This window comes from Pinus tabuliformis, chromosome 6 (genome assembly GCF_031772625.1).
Source record: "Pinus tabuliformis cultivar Carrire ecotype Pingquan chromosome 6, CPIR1, whole genome shotgun sequence".
In the NCBI taxonomy this organism is placed as follows: Eukaryota; Viridiplantae; Streptophyta; class Pinopsida; order Pinales; family Pinaceae; genus Pinus; species Pinus tabuliformis.
The window spans coordinates 582,132,396-582,154,628 of NC_142292.1; the positions used below are offsets into that span (position 1 = coordinate 582,132,396).

Genomic DNA, 22,233 nt, shown 5'->3' on the forward strand with positions numbered 1-22,233 from the left:
AAGAGAACTTCAAATTGATTAGAATAATGGGAATGCATTGAAATTTTTTCAATATAGATGTTTGTAGATATGATTCGATTATTGAGTCGAGGAGATTATTTTAGAGTACACTATGAGCATTGAGCATCTATCTGTAGTTTTGTTAGTTTTCAAGTTTAAATTTAGTCTTTTAAAATAAAAATAAAATATTCTTATTTGAAAAGTAATCTCTACTATAATAATAAAATAAAAATGAATATGAAATGCATATTTAGTTAGTTGTCTATATGTCTAATTTCATAAAAAAAAATATGTGTGAGGAAGATATTTAAACTTGATCCTAGTAGGTTGATGTTATTTTTGTTTTAGATCTATACTATTTTCCAAAAATTTAGAATGAATTAAAAAAATGGCCAACATGCATATTTCCCAACATGTAAGATTCAATTTATTTTCCAAAATTGTATGTAGGAGACTATGTCTATCAAAAGGTACTCTTCATTGTTGGAAATCCCTTGGCATTTGTGGAAAACAATTCTTGATATCAGCTTAAGTTGAAGCATTGTAGATTTAAGCTTCAATCTAGGCATTCTGGTGCCTATTCTTGAGTTAATCCATGTAAGATTGGTGGAGTCACTATTTACATAGAAACTTTCCCCTGGAATTCTTAATCCAATTCAAGATTATTGAAATAACCCCCATTAACTATTCATATACCTCAGTCTCACCATATGCTTTCATTATATGTATATAATAATGTAAAACATTTGTCAACCTCACAAATTCTACTTCTTATTCTAAGAAGTATTTAGTTGTAGATTCATTCATTAAACCTAACGAAAACCCCAATGCATCATAATGCCCATAAGAGTAGTGATGGAAAGATCAATTGATTTGATCCTTTTATCTAATATTTGTTGTCTTGGACAAATGGAAATTGGTATTACTTAAATAGTTTCCCACTTTGTTTATGCAGTTCATATCTCTATGATTTCTCTTAAACCAAATATTTTGAAGTTGAAGAAATGAGACCCAATTTAATAACCTAGATCATGATATCAGTAAATCTTATTGGATAACAAAAAAATTTCTTTCCAGATTAATCACACAGTTTCCTTCAACATAAAACTGATCGCTAACATTTACCACATCACTAAGTCTAACTAAACTATATGCTCATTCATCATAAATATGCAAAATATTCTTTGGTCCACTTTGCTCATTTAATAAATCGAAGCCGAGACTTATACCACTTATTATTTTCCTGATATTCCATATCTGCAATTTCCGAAGCAAAGAAATGACTGTTTACCTATGCACTACATATATTTTTGTTAAGTATCATAAAGGAATATCTAAGTCCATGATACCAAATTTCCCTGTTTGAGTGAAGGGATGATAGATTTATTTGCAAAAGAAAAAAACCCTTTTTCAAGAACACAACTCTGATAGAACTATTTGGAAAAGAGAAAAACCTTTTTCAAGAACAGAATTCCTATTATTACTATCTATACTTTAATAGAGTTGATATGTTTATATTTATTTGGAAAAGCAAAATGATCTTTTTCAAGAACACAATTTTCATTATTACTAATATAGCAAGACCGATTGGCAGAAGTTATATATGTGAATGGCTTCAAATTAATATTCACCTTTCCCACATCAGGTCACTTAGAATAGTTGAAGAAAGTATCATATCTGAGTTAGCAAAGACATCTTCCTCTGCAGCTTGTTTCCCGATAAAATTATATGTATTATTTCAAACATGAAGAATAACTTGTGGGGTCATTTGTCAAATTTTGGTAATGAATTATGACAGCAGGAACGATCATTGGCATAGGTTTTCAACACTTATAGCATGTTCAATTAGATTTACATGTTAGTGACTCTTCATTGATGTAGATCATAAGAGTTTGAAGAACCGTTTACGATCAATTCAAAATTCTGACATAAAGATATTCATCTTTCAAATATTCTATGAAAAACCATTACTATTATAGTAAAATCCAATGGGATTGAAGATCCATATATAATTATGAATAGGAAAAATCAATAAAAATATTAAAATGAAAAGTGGGTTTTTAGTTTTATTTATTTATTGTTTGGTTAAAATTTAAAAGGATTTGTAGGCTCAATAAAATAGTATGCAAGTAATTTCATTCAACAAGAGCTACGTGATGGAAATGTCACTGGTCTTGCTTTCTTGCAGATTACCACCATGTGGATTTATTTATTATGCAACTTTGTAATCTTATACTTATTATTTATTATAATTTCTTTTGATTATATAGTTTTTATACATGACGTGTATTTATTCTATAATATTTTATTCAAAATTGAAATGATCACATTTCTACATCTAGATAATAAAATTCTTTACAACTTAGTACAAAGAAAAGGTTATCATAATTGAGATTGTGTAACATTACGATGAAAAAGAGAAAAAATAAAAAAAAAATTATAAATTTCATTTTTATAAAAATGTTTATATTGAAATTTAGTCTTTTATCAAAATTTGAAATTGCATTACACATAAAATAAACTTATTATATATAATGTTAAAATGATATATTTATAACAAGTTATAATGTTGAAGTTTGTGAATAAATTTAAGTAGCGAAAAAGTAAAATGACATATTCTCCTACTATTATTCTTTAAAATTTAAAATTACATTACAAGTATTTAATTTTTATTTATCTTTAATATTTATTACTTATTATTAAAAAATTATAAATGTTATTTAGCTTTAATATTTATTGTTTATCATAAATTTTTTATATATTTAATTTTAATATAGATAATTTTAATATTTATTTCTTATTATATTTTCAATTTTTTTAATAATAATATTTTAATAACAAGGAAATATTAATGATGAATAATTTTTATTTTTGAATGATAGATTGCTAAAATTTTGATATCTAACCTCCATATGAAAATCTTAAAATGTTTGTCTACACTTTAAAATATAGTACTTTCCGACAAACAAACACAATTATAATTTTTTGGGGATAAATTATAAATATAGAGACTAATTAATTTAAAAATTCATCCACTTGGGGCATAATTATTATTGATTGCACGAGTGTCTCCTTCTTGCCCACTGAACTACCTAGCACATCATCCACTAAACTTGCATGATCAACGAATGTCTTCCATGATATATTTCTCTTACTTAACTCCTCCAAAACTAGCAACTTAGATAGGGAAAAATGAAACAGAATAGGCTCCAATTGACTTTTGTTTCCCTGTACCTTACCTCCCATCTTACAAAGGCTCCTAAACAGATCAAAGGGTAAGTTCAATGAGCCATTTCTAGTGAATTGCATGAGGAGCATAAAGTGGTATTGATAGACTCTTCCAAACCTTCCCTCATTTGGAGATGCTTGCTATGATTTTCTAACAAAAACTCTTTTGGCACAATGGACCCATACTCCTTGTTTCTGTACTTAGGGCTAAAAAAACCTCTGTAATGGGTGATATCAAGGGGCATTCCCTTGAACCAATGTCCCCCCTAGAGGGAATCTATGTGGTTGTTGCTATTGTGACCTCCGTGACTTGAAAAAGCAAGTGTCCCATTTTTTTCCTGCAATCCCTTAAAGCTCTTGGCAAACTCCTTAGCCAATTTTAGATTGAACCCTTGAAACTTTTCACAAAACCTCAAACACCCCACCTGCTCAAAATACATTCTAATTGTTGTTTCTACATTAATAAATTTGACATATTGTGGCTCAAACCTAACAATGGAACCTACCTTATGTTTTCTTTCCTCTGGATTTAACATGATGTTTGTTTTGTAGAAGTGAATAGTGTAGGGTTTAAGGAAATCTTTCTTTGTGCAATTATTACAAGAGTAATGATAAGAAGGACTCTCCAAATTAACACTTTGATGATGATTAAGAATTAAAATCTTAATAGGATATTAATTAACACAAACCCTCATCAAAGAGATTTAGAACAGTCGGTGAAGGAGTGCGCTCTTAAGGCACTCCGTAAGCAAAGGTCACCAGTTCTAGTCTCGCTGATACCAAAAATCCAGCATGGTTTCTGCTAGTGCGGCTCAAGCCGGGTGCAATCCCTGGGTGACTTTGACGGCTTAGATGCCCCTGAGTCGTGGCCTCTCAACCAAGAATTTGAAAAATGTAGTGTGTATAATTTTATCTATCTTGCAGGCCTTATATGACTTTTTGTAGCTCATACATGAAATTTTGGGTTTCATTCAAGATTGAGGAACAAAAATTATCTTGGATTTGCACCTGTGAAGGAGAGTTGACCACCAGTTTGCAAGAAATGCAGTGCTACATGGAAACACAATGCCCTTGCCTTCTTTGCAAAGCAAACCAAGGTGAGCACACCACAAGCTTTCGATGGAAATGAATAAGAACTAAGTGATGTTGTATGGTAGTGAAAATAAGCTTCCAAAGCAGCCTGAAGTGGAGTTGATGGCATAAATCTCGGTTTCAAATCATAATGATGAATGCCCAACACCATGTTTGGAAGCGCAACACATGGAAAAATGAATAAAACTATCCTTTTTACCATTGTATACTTGCTTAGGTCATGACCACTCATTAAATGACATCTAAATTGACTCAAAAAACCTCCAAATCTATGCCCAATCCTTTCTCATCATTGATTTGATGTAATATCGTTCTCTAGATTTTGGTAACTAACTCATGATGACCAAAGTTTTGATGACATGACCTCTCACTACTCTTCCATTGTGACCCAATTACTCCCTATGATTATCCCTTTAATAATGATCCTTCATGACATTAGACATTTCAACTTTTAGCAAAATAGACATACTTTGCATGACACTTAATCCAAATCTAGACCTCTTTAAGCCATAATAGTCAGGTCAACATGACTGATATTTACAAATTGACCTCCAATAAACAGAAATAATAACATGACCAAGATTCATATAACATATGACCCTAACATAGACTCCAATTGGGATGACAACCTCTTTGTGAGGTTCCAAGAACACCATAACATAGTAACCTTATCCATTGGGTGCTTTATTGACTTCTAAATTTGACTCAAAACTGACTAAGATTGATTTGAATTTTATTACATATGGTAGCAGCTCATCAGAACCTTAGGGCCTTTACTCTAGGCTTCAAATTTCGATGACAACCACCCACACCTGTAGTACTTAAAATTAAAATGGTATGAACAATGATGTGCTCAAACAATTGAATTCAAGTAAAATAATGCTTGATTAGCCTACAATTAACATGCCATCTATCAAGTAGTTCCCTTGTCAAGTTTTTCTACAGATAACCATTGTCTCCTTAGAAAGTTAAAATATAATAAGGTCCCTTCCACAAACTTTCAAAGTTTCCATTCTTTCCCTTCTCTTCATTTCTAGAATCTCATTTTAGCACAAGGCCATCAATCTGAAAATCATCGGCATTTATCCTTTTATCATGAATCCTCCTAATAATTTCCTGGATCAACTAAGTTTTATTATAGACCTCCTCTCTAGTCTATTTTGATTGTATCATGTGACTAATCCTCCCTTGCATATCATTTTCTTCTACCTCTGCTTCCTGTAATAATTTCATTACTAGAAGCCCTAGGGAAGTGGGAAAAAAAATATCAACTCCATAAACCAATTGGAAATGAGACATCCCAATTGATTTCTTGGTACTTACCCTGTAAACCCATAGTGAATTAATTAAATTCTTATGCCTAGCATTTTTGTTCTCCTGCAACAACTTCTTTAGGATATTCACTAAGATCTTACTAGAGGAATCAACTAAACATACCTTGTGAGAAATAAGAAATAGAGTGATGAAGTACTATGTTATATTCATTGCAGAAATCAATCAACTTAATAGAATTAAATGAATAAGCATTATCCGTAATAATATTATGAGGACCACTAAATATAGAAATAATGTTACCTTATAGGAATTGAATAATAACTGAATATGTGGCCTGCATGGTCAGAATTGCTTCTATCCACATAGTGAAATAATATGTGGCTATTAAGATACATTTGTGCTAAGATGATGAAGTTGGATGAATCTCCCTGATAAATTCTAACCCCCACTACAAAAATCACATGTCCACTAAAATAGGTTTAAGGGGTAATGTTAAAAGTTTATTTTTCCCTTCAAATATCTGACACTCATGACAACTAGAAACCCTTTTGTGAATATCGACAAACAATGTAGGCCAGTAGAAATCGACTCTCAAAATTATATTGATTATTGTTTTCCAGAAACGATACCCTCCACAATCAAATTTTACCTCTATTACCTTATGTGCCTCATCTTCCAACAAACAATTCAACAATATTCCTCCTAGATCCTTCCAATATAAAGACTGATCTAGAATGAAAAATTTTATAGCTTTCAACTTAATAAACCTTTCTTTTGTTTTTTTTAAACCAGGTGGAGCTTGTAGGTTCTACAAAACATAGATGATATTAGTATACCAGGGGGAAGAGAGGAACCTTTCGCACACCTGTTGAAAAACTTCTTCATCATCATTTTCTAATTGAGAAACAATGAAATCAATGTCCTGTGCACACATATTTGACTCAACCATGATTTTTTCCAACCCCTCACCCTTTATTAATGAAGTGGGATTAATTTCAATATCATATTCCAAAATAAATGATATCCACTTACCTATCCTTCATTTTTGGTCAGTTTGACTAAGAATCTCCTTCACTACAACATTGGGAACAAAGCTAATAATGTGAGAATGCAATATGTAAACCTTGAAATCCTTCAAGGCTTTCCCCAATGCAACAAATTCCTTCTCCATTATGTTATATTTTAGAGCAACATCCCTTAAACCCATATTAAATAATGCTATAGGATTCTCATGGTTCTCTTGATTTTTCTATATCAATACTGTTGTGATAGTGTGCTATGAGGCAATGGAGAAAATGATGAAATCTTTAGTGTAGTCAAGACCAGCCAAAACATGAGACTTAGTTAAGGCTGACTTTACCTAATCAAATGAACTCTTTTCTTCAACAATTCATTTGATTTCACTGTGGTTTCATAACATATTTGTGGTGGCCCTTATGTTATTGGAGAGATTTGGAATGAACCACCTCAGAAAATTAATCTTGCCAAGAAAATACTGCACCTCTTTTTAAATTATGTGTCTAAGTAACTTACCTTATTCCATTCCAAAAGGGAACTTCTTTGGGTTTCAAAGAGATACCATAATTCCTACACTTATTAAAAATGATCTTCAAATGTTGCAAATGATCTTCATCAAATTTATATTACAGAGTAATGTCATCAAGATACATAACAATAAACTTGTCTTTCTAGTCAACAAAGGTGATTTCCATAGCCCTCTGTAAGGTTTCACCTTCATTAATTAGTCCAAAAGGAATCTTTACATACATAAATATCCCCCATGGCATAGTGAAAGTTGTTTTATCCAGATCATCTGGATGTACCAAAACCTAAATGTATCTAGAGAAGCCATCAAGTAATGAAATCCTCCTAGAACCAACTACCCGATGCAATATGTGATCCATCCTTAGCAGGGGGTAATTTCTTTGAGAGACACCTTATTAAGGTTTTTAAAGTCAAAACGTAGTCTTTTCTTTGCCGTCCTTTTCCTCACTGGAACTAAATTTGACAAAAACTTGGAAAACCTTAGAGGGACATTCGCCTTTGCATAAAAAAACGAGGCCTTAGTCTTGAATAAGGTATTGCTGAAACCAGTGAAGGAAATAGCTAAACAAACCCAAAGGAAGGCATTATTCCGGACTCTGTGCAAGTCACATGGCAAATGATGCAAGTTAATTATAGACAGTGGAAGCACTAATACTCTGGTTGCAACAGAGATGGTGGAGAAATTGGATTTAAAGCGATTGAAGAATCCAAATCCCTATAAGGTGTCATGGTTACAGAAGGATCACTAATTGCTAGTTGATGCGCAACGTGAGGTAGAATTCCATATTGGCAAATATAGGGACAAGGTTATTTGTGACATCATGCCCATGGATGTGTGTCATATTCTGCTAAGAAGACCGTGGCAGTATGACCGGAAAGTTGTTCATGATGGTAAGACAAACTGTTACAAGTTTGTTAAGGATGGAATTAAACATACGTTAGTGCCCATCAAGGAGGAGGAAACAACAGAAATTAGTGGAACAAAAGTGTTGTTGGTGGGTGGAAAACAATTTTTAAAGCACATTGAAGATGACGAAGTGAAATATGTTGTTCTTAGAAGACCAACAACAGTTTTGTTGCACACAAAAATTTCTAAATTAACTACAGAAATTCTGGAAATGTTGTAGGAATTCAGTGACATTGTGGTAGATGATTTACCAGACAAATTGCCACCAAAGCGGAGTATTACTCATCACATAGATTTCATCCCTGGGGCTAGTCTATCAAATAAAGCTGCTTACCGGATGAGCCCTAAAGACAACGAGGAGATTAGAAAACAGGTTTAGGAGTTACGGGATAAGGGACTGATTCGAGAGAGCCTGAACCCATGTGCAGTTATGACAGCTCTTGCTCCCAAGAAAGGAGGTGGCAGATGTGCACAGATTCACGAGAAATAAACAAGATTACAATCAGGTACAAGTTTCCATTGACACGAATGGATGATATGATGGAATATTTGAGCGGGGCAACGTATTTTTTGAAAATAGATATGAAGAGTGGATATCACCAGATTAGAATCCGGGAAGGGGATGAATGGAAAAAAGCTTTCAAGACTAACGAAGGGCTATATGAATGGCTGGTGATGCCATTTGGGTTAAGTAACGCGCCTAGTACTTTTATGTGCCTGATGAATGAAATGTTGAAAGAGTTCACTGGGAAATTTGTGATTGTGTATCTTGACGATATCCTGATTTTCAGCAAAAACAGGGAGGAGCATACTCGACATGTTTGTTGCGTTCTGGAAAAGTTGCAGCAAAACAAGCTACTGATAAATCTGAAGAAATGCACTTTTTTCAGAAGAATTTGGTCTATTTGGGTTTCGTGATTGCAGAGAATGAGCTAAAAATGGACCCCAAAAAAGTTGTAGTTGTACTTAGCTAGCCATCCCCTAAGAGTTTGTTCAAAGTTCGAAGTTTTCCTAGGTTAGCAAGTTTTTATCATAAGTTTATAAGGGAATTTAGTGGAATTTGCGCAACTATGTTGGATACAATCAAGAAGGCAAGTCAACCTTTTCAGTGGACTAAAGCTACTGAAAAGAACTTCCAGATATTAAAAAAGAAGATCACTAAGATGCCAATTTTGAGGCTACCTGACTTCAAAAAACTTTTTCAAGTTCATTGTGATGCAAGCGGTACAACCATTGGGGCCGTACTTAGTGAAGAAGAGAAACCTATTTCTTATTTCAGTGAAAAGTTTAATGAAAGAAGACAGAAGTACTCGTCTTATGACAAGGAGTTCTATGCTGTCGTCCAAGCATTGAAGCATTGGAGACACTATCTGCTCGGTAATGAGTTTGTTTTGTTTTTTGATAATTCTACATTGCAGTATGTTATGCAGCAGCATAAACTGAACCACAAACATGAAAAATGGGTTGAATACTTTCATTGTTACACATCTGTGTTGAGACATATTAGTGGGCCAACAAGGTAGCAGATGCATTGAGGAGGATAGTTTTTGCTCTTACAGGAGAGCACGATACAAGTGCTGGGTTTTGAACACCTAAAAGACTTGTATCAGATGGATGCAGATTTTAAGGAGGCTTATGAAGCCTACCAAAACCCTTTAGTGAGGAATAATAGTCCATGGCTGAACCATAACCTACAGGAGAAACTTTTGTTTAAGGGAGGACAACGGTGTATTCTCAATTGTTCAATGAGGGAGAACATCATCCGGAAGAAACACAGTGGAGGTCTTGCCAGGTATTTTGGCATTGATAAGACCCTAGATTAGCTTAGTCACTTTTATTATTGGCCAAGGATGTGAAAGGATGTGCAACAATTTGTAACCAGGTGTAAAGTGTGTCAATTGGAAAAAGGACACAGTCAGAATACAAGACTCTACACATCACTGCCTATTCCAGGTAGACTATGGGACTTAGTCAACTTGGACTTTGCCTTGGGTTTGTAAAGAACAGAGCATGGTCATGACTCTGTGATGGTGGTAGTGGACCAGTTCTAAAAAATGGCACATTTCATTCCTTGCAGGAAAACCAGTGATGCCACTCACGTATCACACTTGTTTTTCACCGAGATTGTCAGGTTACACGACATACCTAAGTCCATTTTCTCTGACAAGGATGTGAAATTTACAGGACATTTTTTGCGCACCTTGTGGAAGAAGCTGGACACACAGTTGAACTTCAGCTTCGCTTATCACCCACAGACGGATGGAAAAATGGAGGTGGTGAACAGAAGTCTAGGAAACCTGCTGAGTCTAGTGGGAGAAAATTCACGTATGTGGGATCGGGTGCTTGCCCAAGCAGAATTTGCTTACAACGATTCACCAAACTGAAGCACAGGAAGGAATTCTTTTCAGATTGTGTACGGAATACATCCCCAAGAAGTGCATGAATTACGGGATTTGGGACAGCTAGAGAAAAGAGGTGCTAATGGGGAAGATTTTGCAAGGGCAATTAGCGACCTACATGAGTAGGTGAAAATGAAATTACATGATAGCAGTCAAAAGTACAAGCAAAAAGTAGATCTGAAGCGACACGAGGTGGAATTTAATATTGGAGATCAAGTTCTAGCGCATCTGTGCAAGGAAAGATTTCCTAAGGCTGCATACAATAAGCTGAAATTCAAAAAAATCAGACCCTGTAAAATTCTGTGCAAATTTTCTGCCAATGCTTATGAACTGCAATTACCTCTCGGTATAGGAATATCGCCCATTTTTAATGTGGCAGCTTTATTCCCATACACTTCCGATTTGGAAGAGGGAAGTTTGACATAGCTGAAGTGGGACACCCAAGAAGGAAGTGATTCATGGATAAGACAAATGCCTATGGCTCAACCACTCGAAATCGAAGAAATTCTTGACACACAAGTGGCCAGGTGGACTCGGAGGGAGTACCTATAGTACCTCGTCAAGTGGAAGAACCGTCCTATTGAGGACAGTTCATGGCCTGAAGTCGAACAGATACAACGTGTAGGTTACTCAATCGAGGAGCTCATGGACTGGAGCCATGATTTTTCACCTACCCCGGGAGTCTGATGCAGGAGCATCCAGCTCAGGGAAGGACATGGTGAGAGTTTGTCTTGTTGAAAAAAGTTTGAATTTTATTATTTTCTTTTATTTTTCTAGGAATGGCTATCCCAGCGAATGACAATGGTTGCTTACGTAATTGTTTTTTTTCTCTTAGTTTTATTTAGAATTTATTTTAACTTACGGGCAAGAAAAGACAGTTAATCTGGAACTATTTTTGTAACCATATTATGTAACCATCGGCAATTCTGCCAACTATCGAGTGTTCTCTATAGACAGAAAGAAAGAGAAAATGACAGAATCTTTTTTTTGCCATCATTGAAACCACATAGAGAATATGCAGCTTTTTTTACAAAAAGAACATCTGAAACCATTCCTGCTACAGTCTACATTCATTTCCATTCTATACTGTGGATTTATTTCTCATTTTCCTTCATTAAAGCTAACAAATATAGCCGAACAACAAGTGTAAGTGTGAGGAGAGCAAATGGACAAAGCACGGTGCCAAGAGAGCTAAGATAGGAAGGAGTCGAGCAAGCCCAAGAAACAGAGACAAGTTTCACGTACCGAAACTGAACATAGATTCAAATTTCCATTGCAAAATAAACAAGTGAATTTCCAGTAGCAGTTATATATATATATATATATATATATATATATATATATATATATATATATATCTTCATCAAAAGTTCGAGACATTACAGCGCCTTGGTCAAGGACTAGAAAACAGAAGCAAAAATAATTGTATTACAAAACCCTCGCAGACCAGTGCCAACCATCTAAGTCCATACAAAAGTTACAAGCTACAGAGTCACACACATACGGTGGTTTCACAACCATATTGCCAAAACCCACATCAAACAAGCCGACTACAACCACCATTCCTATATCCCTACAAATAGTTAAAAGAAAAATGTTCGAACAAACTACAGGCAGAGACCAAAGAACGACCCTACCAGTTCACTTGTAGGAGACCGATGCGAGAACCACGAGTAGGACACCATCCACTGCACAGGCTACCCACCAAACCATTAGCAACTTTCACAGAGGAAACGACTACAACGATGAACAATGACTGAGATAGAGAGAGGAGTTGTGTAAACTTACCGGGCAGAGTCGGACTTGAACGAGCCACCAGTGGAGCCATGGAACCGAGGTTGCAACCAGGAATCCACCCACTGTCATAGAGGAGCTGAGGTCATAAGTGCTAAGTAAAACGGAGTAAAAATAAATGGTAGAGAGGGAGGGCATACCTTCGGAAAATTGTTGAAAGGAGACCAGAAGCGGAGCGACCCCACAGCTGTAACTTGTAACAAACACACAAAAACACTAATTTGTGAAGACAACGCACAAAAAGAGCAGAATAACCAGAAGGCTGAAATAGTGAAAACTGAGCAGAGCCAAGTCAGAGTTGACAGAGGGAACCGATACCAAGGGTTTCACAACCCATAACCAGCACTAGACGAGCACGGAACGAGCGAGGCATCGCTCACAAGTGGAGACCCAAATCTTACAGCAACCAAGCTAAACCAAAATGGAAATGTAGAGAAGTTACAGCATAAAACCCTCGCACAACAAACCCCAAACCCTCACCAGCAGCATAGCGGCACAACAATGAGAGAAATGCCAAATGAAGTGAAGAACTAGTGTCTTGAGGGTTAAAAGGAGTGGGAAGGAGTAGAGCCCGAGGACGAGACAGATGTTCTCACCATCATACACCCACAGTACATTGCATTAAATTCAACCAACATCCACTTAATATTATTTATAATTAAATTAAAATTATGGAAACCCTATTCCAAAATAAACCCAACTCAATTATTAATAATAATAATTTAAAATAAAATTATATTTTATTTTATTTTTATGATTTTATAAATGTTTTCTATTATGATATGTGTCATTGAATAAGTGTGTTAATTCTTATCATAAATTGATGAATATCAACATTTAACACCAATTTCATTGATATGGTTTAGTTAGTTGCATTGATAGGGACTTTCTACGACTCAATATGAGAGAGATGTGTAATTTCTATATAGCTAAGCACAATTTCACACATGTTTATTTTGGAATAAAAATAAAATGTTCTTTAAATAAAAATAATGTCAGTTATACTAAAAAAAATTAATATACACATTTGGTTTTGTCTTAACTAAAAAATATTAAAAAATGTCAATAATCCAGTTTTTAAGATAAACAAAATATTTCGATATCCAAATAAAATCACATAATTTTTTATTAACTTTAAAATGATATATCCATATAAAGTTACATAATTTTTTTTAATATTATATTTTTAGTTTTAATTGTGAAAAATATATATAATCTATAATTTTTTATTTTATTTTAATATAAAACTTAACTAACTACTTGATGATCTATATTAACACCTTACACTAAATTTTATATCAAATTTTTGTATTATTTGTTTTGAAATAACTAATTTTATACTCTAATCTAACTTTAAAAATAATTAATATATACATTAAAAATAATTAATATATACATTAGATGATTTATATCCGTAACTATAATTTTTAATAAAAACATTTTAATCGTAAATATTTAATTTATATATATATATATATATAACTTTAATTTATTAAAATAACTAGTTATGTATCGCAATCTAACTTTCAAAATAAATAATATATACATAATGATTTATATCCATAACTATAATTCTTAATAAAAACATTTTAATTGTAAATATTTAATACTTTTATGTATATATAACTAAATTTAAGTTATTAAAATAGTTTTATATTATAAAAATATATTTCAACTTGTAAAGTTAATTTCTCTATATAATCGACTTAATTGCAATCATCATATAGAGATCAAAGTGTATTGTAAAAGCATAGAATATTTATGAGTTCGTTTACTCTTTGCGTTTAAAAAAAAAAAACGTACGTGAGATGACCAAAACAAGTTGGAGTGTCGGACTATGGCGTGCATATTTTAATCAAACATACAAATTTTCGAGAGAGAGAATCGGTTAGAATTATATGGAAGAACATGGAAGCGATAGTACATTTTTTATTTTAAAGCATAGTTATCAAATTTGAATTTTCAATATAATTTATAGAAAAATTAGATATTTTATAGGTTAAAAATTATCATTTCAAAAAATGTGGTAATGGAGATAGTTTTAAAAAATATCTTTAAAAACTATATAATATAATAAACTATATAATATAATAATTTTTAAAAACAATTTATCCAAAAAAATTCAATCACCACTTCCCTTCCATACTTCTTTATTTCTAAATTTAAATTTAAAATATTTTTTTAATTTCAAAACTAATTTATCTAAAAACCTTTAATAAATATAAGCATTTTTAAAAAATATCTGAAATTCCATTATTTATCTAAAATACTTTAATAAATATATATTTTTTTAAAATATCTGAAATTCCATAAGATTGCAAAATTAACATGTATTACAAATTAACAATCTGTGTAACAGATTCTCCCTTTTCTTATCTTATTGGCTTTTTAATGTATGAAAACAATAATCAAGTTAGAAAATTATAAACTTTACTATTCCACTGTGATTTTCCAGTTTCTCCAGTTTCTTTCCTTCTGCGCTTCTGCCATTCTACCACTATTTGTTCCGCCATAATATTCTCTGCTAGTATTCTCTGCTAGTGAATGAACATCAAATATTTCATAATTTTTTTAACTGGATTCGAATTTGGTAACTCTGATTTAAAGAATTTGGTAACTATGCTTTACAGAGAGTGGTGGCAAACAAAGAGAAAACATGCTTTAAGATCAAATACTTGGCAATTCACTCCAACTTCATATACTTGGCAATTCACTCCAACTTCATATCGGGCCTTGGTGTCAAGGCAAAGAGTGGCAGATCACTGGTAACTGCATCCGGAGGACAGTTTGGAAGGGAATTCCATGAATTTTGGGAGAAGTTGTAAACAATCACCTCCATCTCTTTGTACTTTTTGAAATAGAGGCAATCCCCTATTGCAGCACACGCAAAGGGTGTTTCTCTGCGTTGAAAGCTCCTAAAAATCCGAGGTACTGTTGAAGGCTTTCTGGCCATCTCTTTCCAATTTGTAGCCGCGTCCTTATTAAACTCCCATATAGTCAGCACCTCTACTTTTTCTTCGATTTCAGTTTGCCCGTCACCTTGTGCTTTGATTTCAATCCCCTGCACGAATAGAATTCGCGATCCGCAGCGGAGTAACTGATTGAAATGAATATAAACACCATTCTGATTCTGATGTGAACGAGGCAATGGCACGAAGATGGACGTCCCCTCTACGATGTTGAAACCCATAATGCCTCTGGTTATGTAGGGGCCATGCTCCTCTGCCGCCACCATTAAACAATAGAGATAACCTCCAGAAAATACGATTCCGGGACCCATATGATCTGCCTCTTTAAATGTCACTAAATTGTTCGGCAACATTCCCGCCATCGTCCATGTCTTGTTAGTGGAATCGTATATTTCCACTATTTCCTGTAGATAAATAGCAGAGGAGTGCACCACGAACACTTTGTACTCGTCTTCTCCTTCTTCAACGATGCCTATGCTCCCTGCCGAAAAAATTCTCCCGTTTGCCCATCGTGGAAGTACCAAGTACTTGGCTGTGACAGGATTGCAGACATAGATGGAGTGGGTAAACATGCCTTGAATCAACAAGTGGCCTGCGCCTGATCCCAGATAACGAAAAGTTGCATGTTCCTTCCTCTCTAAAAAGCTAAGGGATAAACAAGTGTTCTTCCAACTCCGTGTGAAGGAGGAGTATGTCCAACAATCTCGAATTTTGTTATTCCCCACAGCTCCAACAACAAGCCGTGGATTTTTGTTTTGAAGCACCTCTGCCCATTGTCTCCTAAGAAAAAAGGTTGATGAAAAGAGTGCCTTCCAATGTTGGCAGACAGTAGCAAATCTACACAGATATTCTGCTGGCAGCCATGCCAATATCTCTTCAATCAAATCGACTGGTAATTCCTCATACAAATATTGTGAGTATTTCTCCTCCCTGACATTCACAGCTCTCATTTTTAAAGCACCACTAATTTTCAAAACTGAAGTAAAATAACATAAAAACTAGAAATGCTCCATTATATGTATATGTAGATAAATTGTAATGCCATCAGCTGCGACGCTACAAACTACACGGTCGATTGCATTCCATTGGAGATTTTACTATGGTTTTCAATAGTTTATTATGATAAACATCAACATGGTTGGTTTTCTTCTAAATTACAATTTAAATTGATTTTTTTTTTTTTTTTTTTAATATTATGGATTCACATACATTTAAATAATAAATTTATAATTTATAATTATTAATTATTAATAAATTTATTGGTAATTTAATAAATTAAAAACAGATGTTAAAATCTAGATCTACATTGTAATATAGAACACTAGTAAATTATTTAATAAAATGTTTTTAAAAATAGTTAATTTGATTAGAAAATATTATTTATAGAAGTTGTTTAAAATTAGGTAGAAATTTATTGAAATCACAAATTTGATGGGTAACCCTTGCATAATCAAAATGCCCTGGGGTTTTTGAGAGTGCTGAATCTATATTTACAACAAAAAAACTAATTTAAATAATACAAATCAAGATTTTATTTCAAAATTTTCTACCAAAATCAAAATTCCAAAAAATTTCATTAAAGAAAACTCAATATAAATATTTCTTGAATTTAAAGGTTTGGTTATAAACTTAAAAGTTATCTTCACTCCATATTTATGAGAATTTACAATTTCAAGAAAGACAATCAAGGGAAACATTGTAATGCTCATTTGAGAATTTACAATTCCAAGGGAAACCTGCGGACATATAAAATTGCAATGCACATTTTAATATTAAGAATTATTTTTGAGTAAATAATTAATTTAGTTGGTTAATTGTAAAAATAATATGATCCAAATTTTAATATTTATTTGAATAAATACTATTTTTATGTTGAATGCATATTTTAAAATATTTGGATAGTAATATTCTTTTTTTAGGTAAGCATCTATAGAGGATTTGAACCAGTGACTTATGACAAGTGCACCCATTTATTGTCAATCCAAGAACTAGTTAATAATATTCATTGTTTGAGTTTAATACTAATTAAATATTGGAATTTGTATTGAAATAAAATAAAATATTTTATTTGACTTAAGTATATTTAAGTACAACCTAAAATTTTAATAAGACGACACTATAAATAACTTAAATGTCAAAATCAAATAATGAATAAAGCCAAAGCCTCTAGACTCTGAGAGATTGGGTTGTTTTGAGATGGGCACAATAAAATCAATCTCATGATTTCAATGTACCACTCTCGGTGTAAGTAGCCAGGGATTTAAATGCTCAAAATGAAATGTGTTTTCATTATGTTTTGACTTTAAATGGTTGTTGCTTAGTTAAAGAAAAAAAAAAAAATTAGTAAAAGTAATTTTGGAATTATTACTAATTTATTCACAAAAACCCAATATAATGTAATTCAAAACTTATTTTTAAACAAATTCAATAGATATACGAATGTGACATAAATTGACAAACGCCTTACCCACTACTCACCGGGTAACCTTAAACAACTAAATTCTAACTATAGGCTACCAAACTCATTTTTGATGCTCCCACCATTTCCAAGGACTTATTATCCTCTTCTATCACTATTATAGTGCATCCACCAACAACTAATTTTTCGACTTTGAAAAATTTCAAACATATTACAGTGTTGTCATCCAATCCAAGAATCAAAATAGTTCCAATTTCATTGTCATCCAAGAATCACGATAATTCCAAACTTCAAACACGGTCATTTCATTGTCATTGTCAATAATTCCACATGAATTGGTGTATTCAATAACATTTGTCCTAATTCCACATGGATGGGTTATTTTATAACATCCATTAGCATGTTAATTTGGTCCATTCCTATCCAAAATTTAAGAGGAAGAATCTTATGGATATCAACTTGATGATGAAGCGTTGCTGAGACAAAAAAATCCCTCCATCAACAAGGGGAGAACTACCCCATCATAAGTCCTAATTATACTTGCTTTCATTTGATAGGGTAGTCTCTAATTTATATGTGGAAATTATTGCTATTAATAAAAATGCTGCTCCTAAATTTGAAGCTTAATCATTTAATATTGCTAATTGTTTAAATGAATTATTTATCTAATTGGAATAAATAAAACTAATGAATTCATATGCCTTTTCTTAATTTAGAGAAATAAAATTTAAACATTAAATATAATAACAAATAATCAATCACCCGATAATGGATTTTCATTAAGGATTGCTGAGCATGCGCGCTAGGGTTTACAGCTCTGAGCATCGCTGACGAAGGTTGCAGGTAGAGGCCTGACGAAGGTAAGAGCGGACAGATCCGTGAGCACAGCGGTCTCCGACCTGCTGTCACGGGGAATCTCGGGAATACCAGCCGAAAACGGGAGCCTAAACCACAGATTACGCCCTGCACGAAATGGGGGAACCAAGGGGGGGGAGAGATCCCCTCCTTCAAAAACGTGGTAATGGGCGAGACTAGCAAAGGAGGAGGAGAACAGCAAACGGAGAAGGAAGGTTATGCCCCAGTAATGGGTAATCTGTGGCAAAGAAGAATGAGAGGTAAGTGCCTACCCCGGGCTCAAAAACAACCAAGGTATGTAGTCCCCCATAACAAACTGGAAGAGTATAACAGCTATATGAAAGACCATGCCATTATATGCCGCTTTGTTGGGTACTGGCCGTCTGAGCGAGAGCTCCACAGATGGATTGATCTACGATGGCGACCAAAGGGACAGATAGATCTCAAACTCGGAGCCCAAGGTTTCTTCACAGCAATCTTCTCCAACCTGGAAGATAAGGACCGGATTTTTGAGGAGGGACCATATTTCTTGAATAATGCTGGTCTATTCATGAAATACTGGGAAGAGAGGTACAACCCAGAAAAAGAAAGAATGCTTGTGGCACCCGTCTGGGTCAGATTGTTTGGGCTTCCTGATGAGTTCTGGGACCCCGAAACTTTGGAGGGAATAGGAAATACGATTGGGAGCTTCATCAAAATTGCTGAAGCCACGAAACGAGGTAAGTACAATGCTTATGCAAGAATCTGTGTTTATATAAATTTAGCAGAGCCCCTCCCAGAAACTGTAGAAGTAGAGTACCACGATGAAATCTGGAAGCAGCCAGTCGATTACGAGCATATACCCTTCCGCTGCCGCATCTGCCACGAATATGGCCATTTGTACAGACAATGTCCCTTGAACATAGAGAAAGAATCTAAGAAAACCCAGGCGGATCATCAAAAAAAGGCTGAGGAAGGTTTTCAACAGGTAGTAAGGAAGAAACGACAGAACAGAGAAGCATCAAGAACGCAAATCCAGGAAAAACCGAGCAAAACAAATAACCAAAACAAATTCCAAGCCCTTCAGAGTGAAGATGAAGATTATGAAGTAAACCTAGAAGATGACGAAGACCCAGAAAATACCCCCATGGAAATAGCGGGAGAGGAGAAAGGAAAGAGAAATGAAACAAAAATGAACAAAGAAAGCAAAGAAAAACCAGAGGAGGTGCCAGCTGAAACAGAACAGGAATCCAAGATGGAAGTGGAAATCCCGTCTGAAAACGAAGCAGAGGAAGAAAAAATTATGAGAAGATTGCTACAGGAATGGAAACACTTGGATAGCAGGTTCATACCTGAAAAACAAAAACAAATATATAAGGAAGCTTTCAAAAAATACAAAGAGAAAAAAGGAGAGCCCCCGGACAACCTCACCATGTCGGAAAGTGACCAAGGGAATGAGGACAAAGAAATGACCAATTCTGGTAAAAATAGCAGGAAAAGAGGCCGAAAACCAATGAGCGAGACCATCCAGACAGTGGGGGAAATATTGATAAATTCCGGAAAAGTGATACCTCTGTCAGAGGTATTCTTCCCCTCTTACAAAAGGTTTTAAATGATAGTGCTCAGCTGGAATATCAGAGGTTTGCATAGCAAAGGCAAACAGAGGTATCTAAAGGAAAAATTGAAGAAAGAGAGACCTAGTGTTATGATATTACAGGAAACAAAGATGTTGAACCAACAAATCGAAGAAATAATAGGAAAAGGCAAGTTACAGTATCAAGTAATGGGACAAGATGCAATTGGGTCTGCTGGAGGCATTGCAGTCCTGTGGAACCCAAATGAAATCATCATAGAAAACTGGTCAAGTATGAGCGGCATCCTCACTGGGCTAGGCAGAATAGTAGGAACCAGTCATCAGGTGGTAATCTCAGGCGTCTATGGCCCCCCGTCCCCTGGGAAAAAGAAGCAGTTTATAAACAGTTTCAATTCGATCCGCAGACTGTACCCTGGAGCTGCTTGGATCATTGGGGGAGACTTTAATCTAATCAGATCCCTGGAAGAAAAGAAAGGAGGGACGAGGAAGTGGGATCCCCTCATGGACAACTTCAATGATATGATAGCTGATCTTAGGCTTGTTGATGTTCAGACCATTAACGGGGTCCACACGTGGAATAACAGAAGGGGAGGGAAGAATCAAATTGCATCCAGATTAGATAGATTTCTAATTTCGGAGGACATTATGAATAAAGATGTTTTTGTGGAAGCCAAAATCATCCCATCTCTGGGATCAGATCATTGGCCTATTAGATTAGAGATGGATATCAAAAAGATTCAGGGGAAGCGACCTTTCAGATTCGAATCCTTTTGGCTGAGGGATCCTGATTTCATCAAGAAAATGGAGGAATGGTGGAAGCAATGTACCAGTAAGGGTAGATGTAGAATGCACACCTTCCAGCTTAAACTGAAAGAACTAAAAGACAAAATAAAAAAATGGAACAAAGAGGAATTTGGCAATATATTAGAAGATAAACAAAAACTGGAAGAGGAAATGGCAGAGCTGCAACAGAAGATTATTCTGGAAGGCAGAACCGAAGACAACATTAATCAGGAAGGAGTAATCCTTGGAAGATTGGAAGAAAGACGAAAACAAGAAGAGATCCTATGGCGCCAGAAATCTAGGATAAAATGGTTAAGAGAGGGAGAGAAAAATACAAAATTCTTCCACCAATCAATGATCAAACACAGGCAAGGAAATAGAATCCTTTCGATCAAGGATAAGACCGCGAAAAGGGTGGTAGAGCAGAAGGAAATAGAACAGGTCTTAATAGACTACCACAAAGAGATGCTAACCGAACCGCAAGTGGATAGATCGGGGGCCATCCAAGAGATCTGTTCTGCCATTCCTAACCTGGTCACCGAGGATCAAAACAAAGCCCTCATGAGGGCCGTGACCCTAGAAGAGCTGGAAGAGGTTGTGAAGAGTATGAAAAAAGGGACTGCTCCTGGACCGGACGGTTTCACAGTGGACTTCTACCAAGCAAGCTGGCATTTCCTGGGGAACGAGATTCTGGAGATAGTGGAAGAGTAAAGAATAAATCAAAAGGTATGGCAGGCTCTTAACTCAACCTTCTTCACCCTCATTCCTAAGGGTGACAACCTAGAAGAAGCGAGTGGCTTCAGGCCTATAGCACTCTGTAATGTCATCTACAAAATGATAACTTCTCTGATTGCCAAAAGACTTAAACCTCTCTTAGACAATCTTATCTCGGCTGAACAAACTGGCTTCGTGGAAGGACGACAAATTCTTGATGGGCTGGTGGTAACTCAGGAGGTGCTCCACTCCCTAAAGGTGAAAAAACAAAAAGGGATGCTGATTAAATTGGACTTATCCAAAGCATATGATAGGCTTAATTGGAATTATTTAGAAACCGTTCTGGAGAAATTTGGCTTCCACCAAAGATGGATTGCATGGATTCATAATCTGATCTCCACCCCACTCTTTTCTATTCTAGTTAATGGAAGCCCCTCAAAAACCTTTAATGCTTCCAGAGGCATCCACCAGGGTGATCCTTTGTCCCCTTTCCTTTTCATTCTAGCCGCGGAAGGACTTGGCAGATTTATCAAACAAGAAAGAGCAACAGATAGACTAAAAGGGCTGAAACTCTGGGGGAACAACCTTCCTTTAACTCATCAACAATTTGTTGATGACATTATGTTATATGGGGAACCAACGGTAAGAGAAGTTCGGCATCTTAAGAGGATCCTAGACTT

At 34.7% G+C, this 22,233-nt stretch overlaps 2 protein-coding genes across 2 annotated transcripts; one reads left to right on the forward strand and one right to left on the reverse strand.

Moving 5' to 3' along the window:
• Positions 1–14,950: 14,950 nt before the first annotated feature.
• LOC149259876 (F-box only protein 6-like) lies at positions 14,951–16,159 on the reverse strand. The gene has a single exon (XM_089455494.1). The coding sequence runs from the start codon at positions 16,157–16,159 to the stop codon at positions 14,951–14,953; it is 1,209 nt and encodes a 402-aa protein (XP_089311620.1).
• Positions 16,160–18,649: 2,490 nt separating this feature from the next.
• On the forward strand, positions 18,650–21,550 carry LOC149259877 (uncharacterized). The gene is made up of 3 exons (XM_089455497.1): positions 18,650–19,570; positions 20,180–20,885; positions 20,985–21,550. Exons 1-3 carry the CDS (start codon positions 18,650–18,652, stop codon positions 21,548–21,550), a joined length of 2,193 nt encoding a protein of 730 aa, XP_089311623.1.
• Positions 21,551–22,233: the final 683 nt, after the last annotated feature.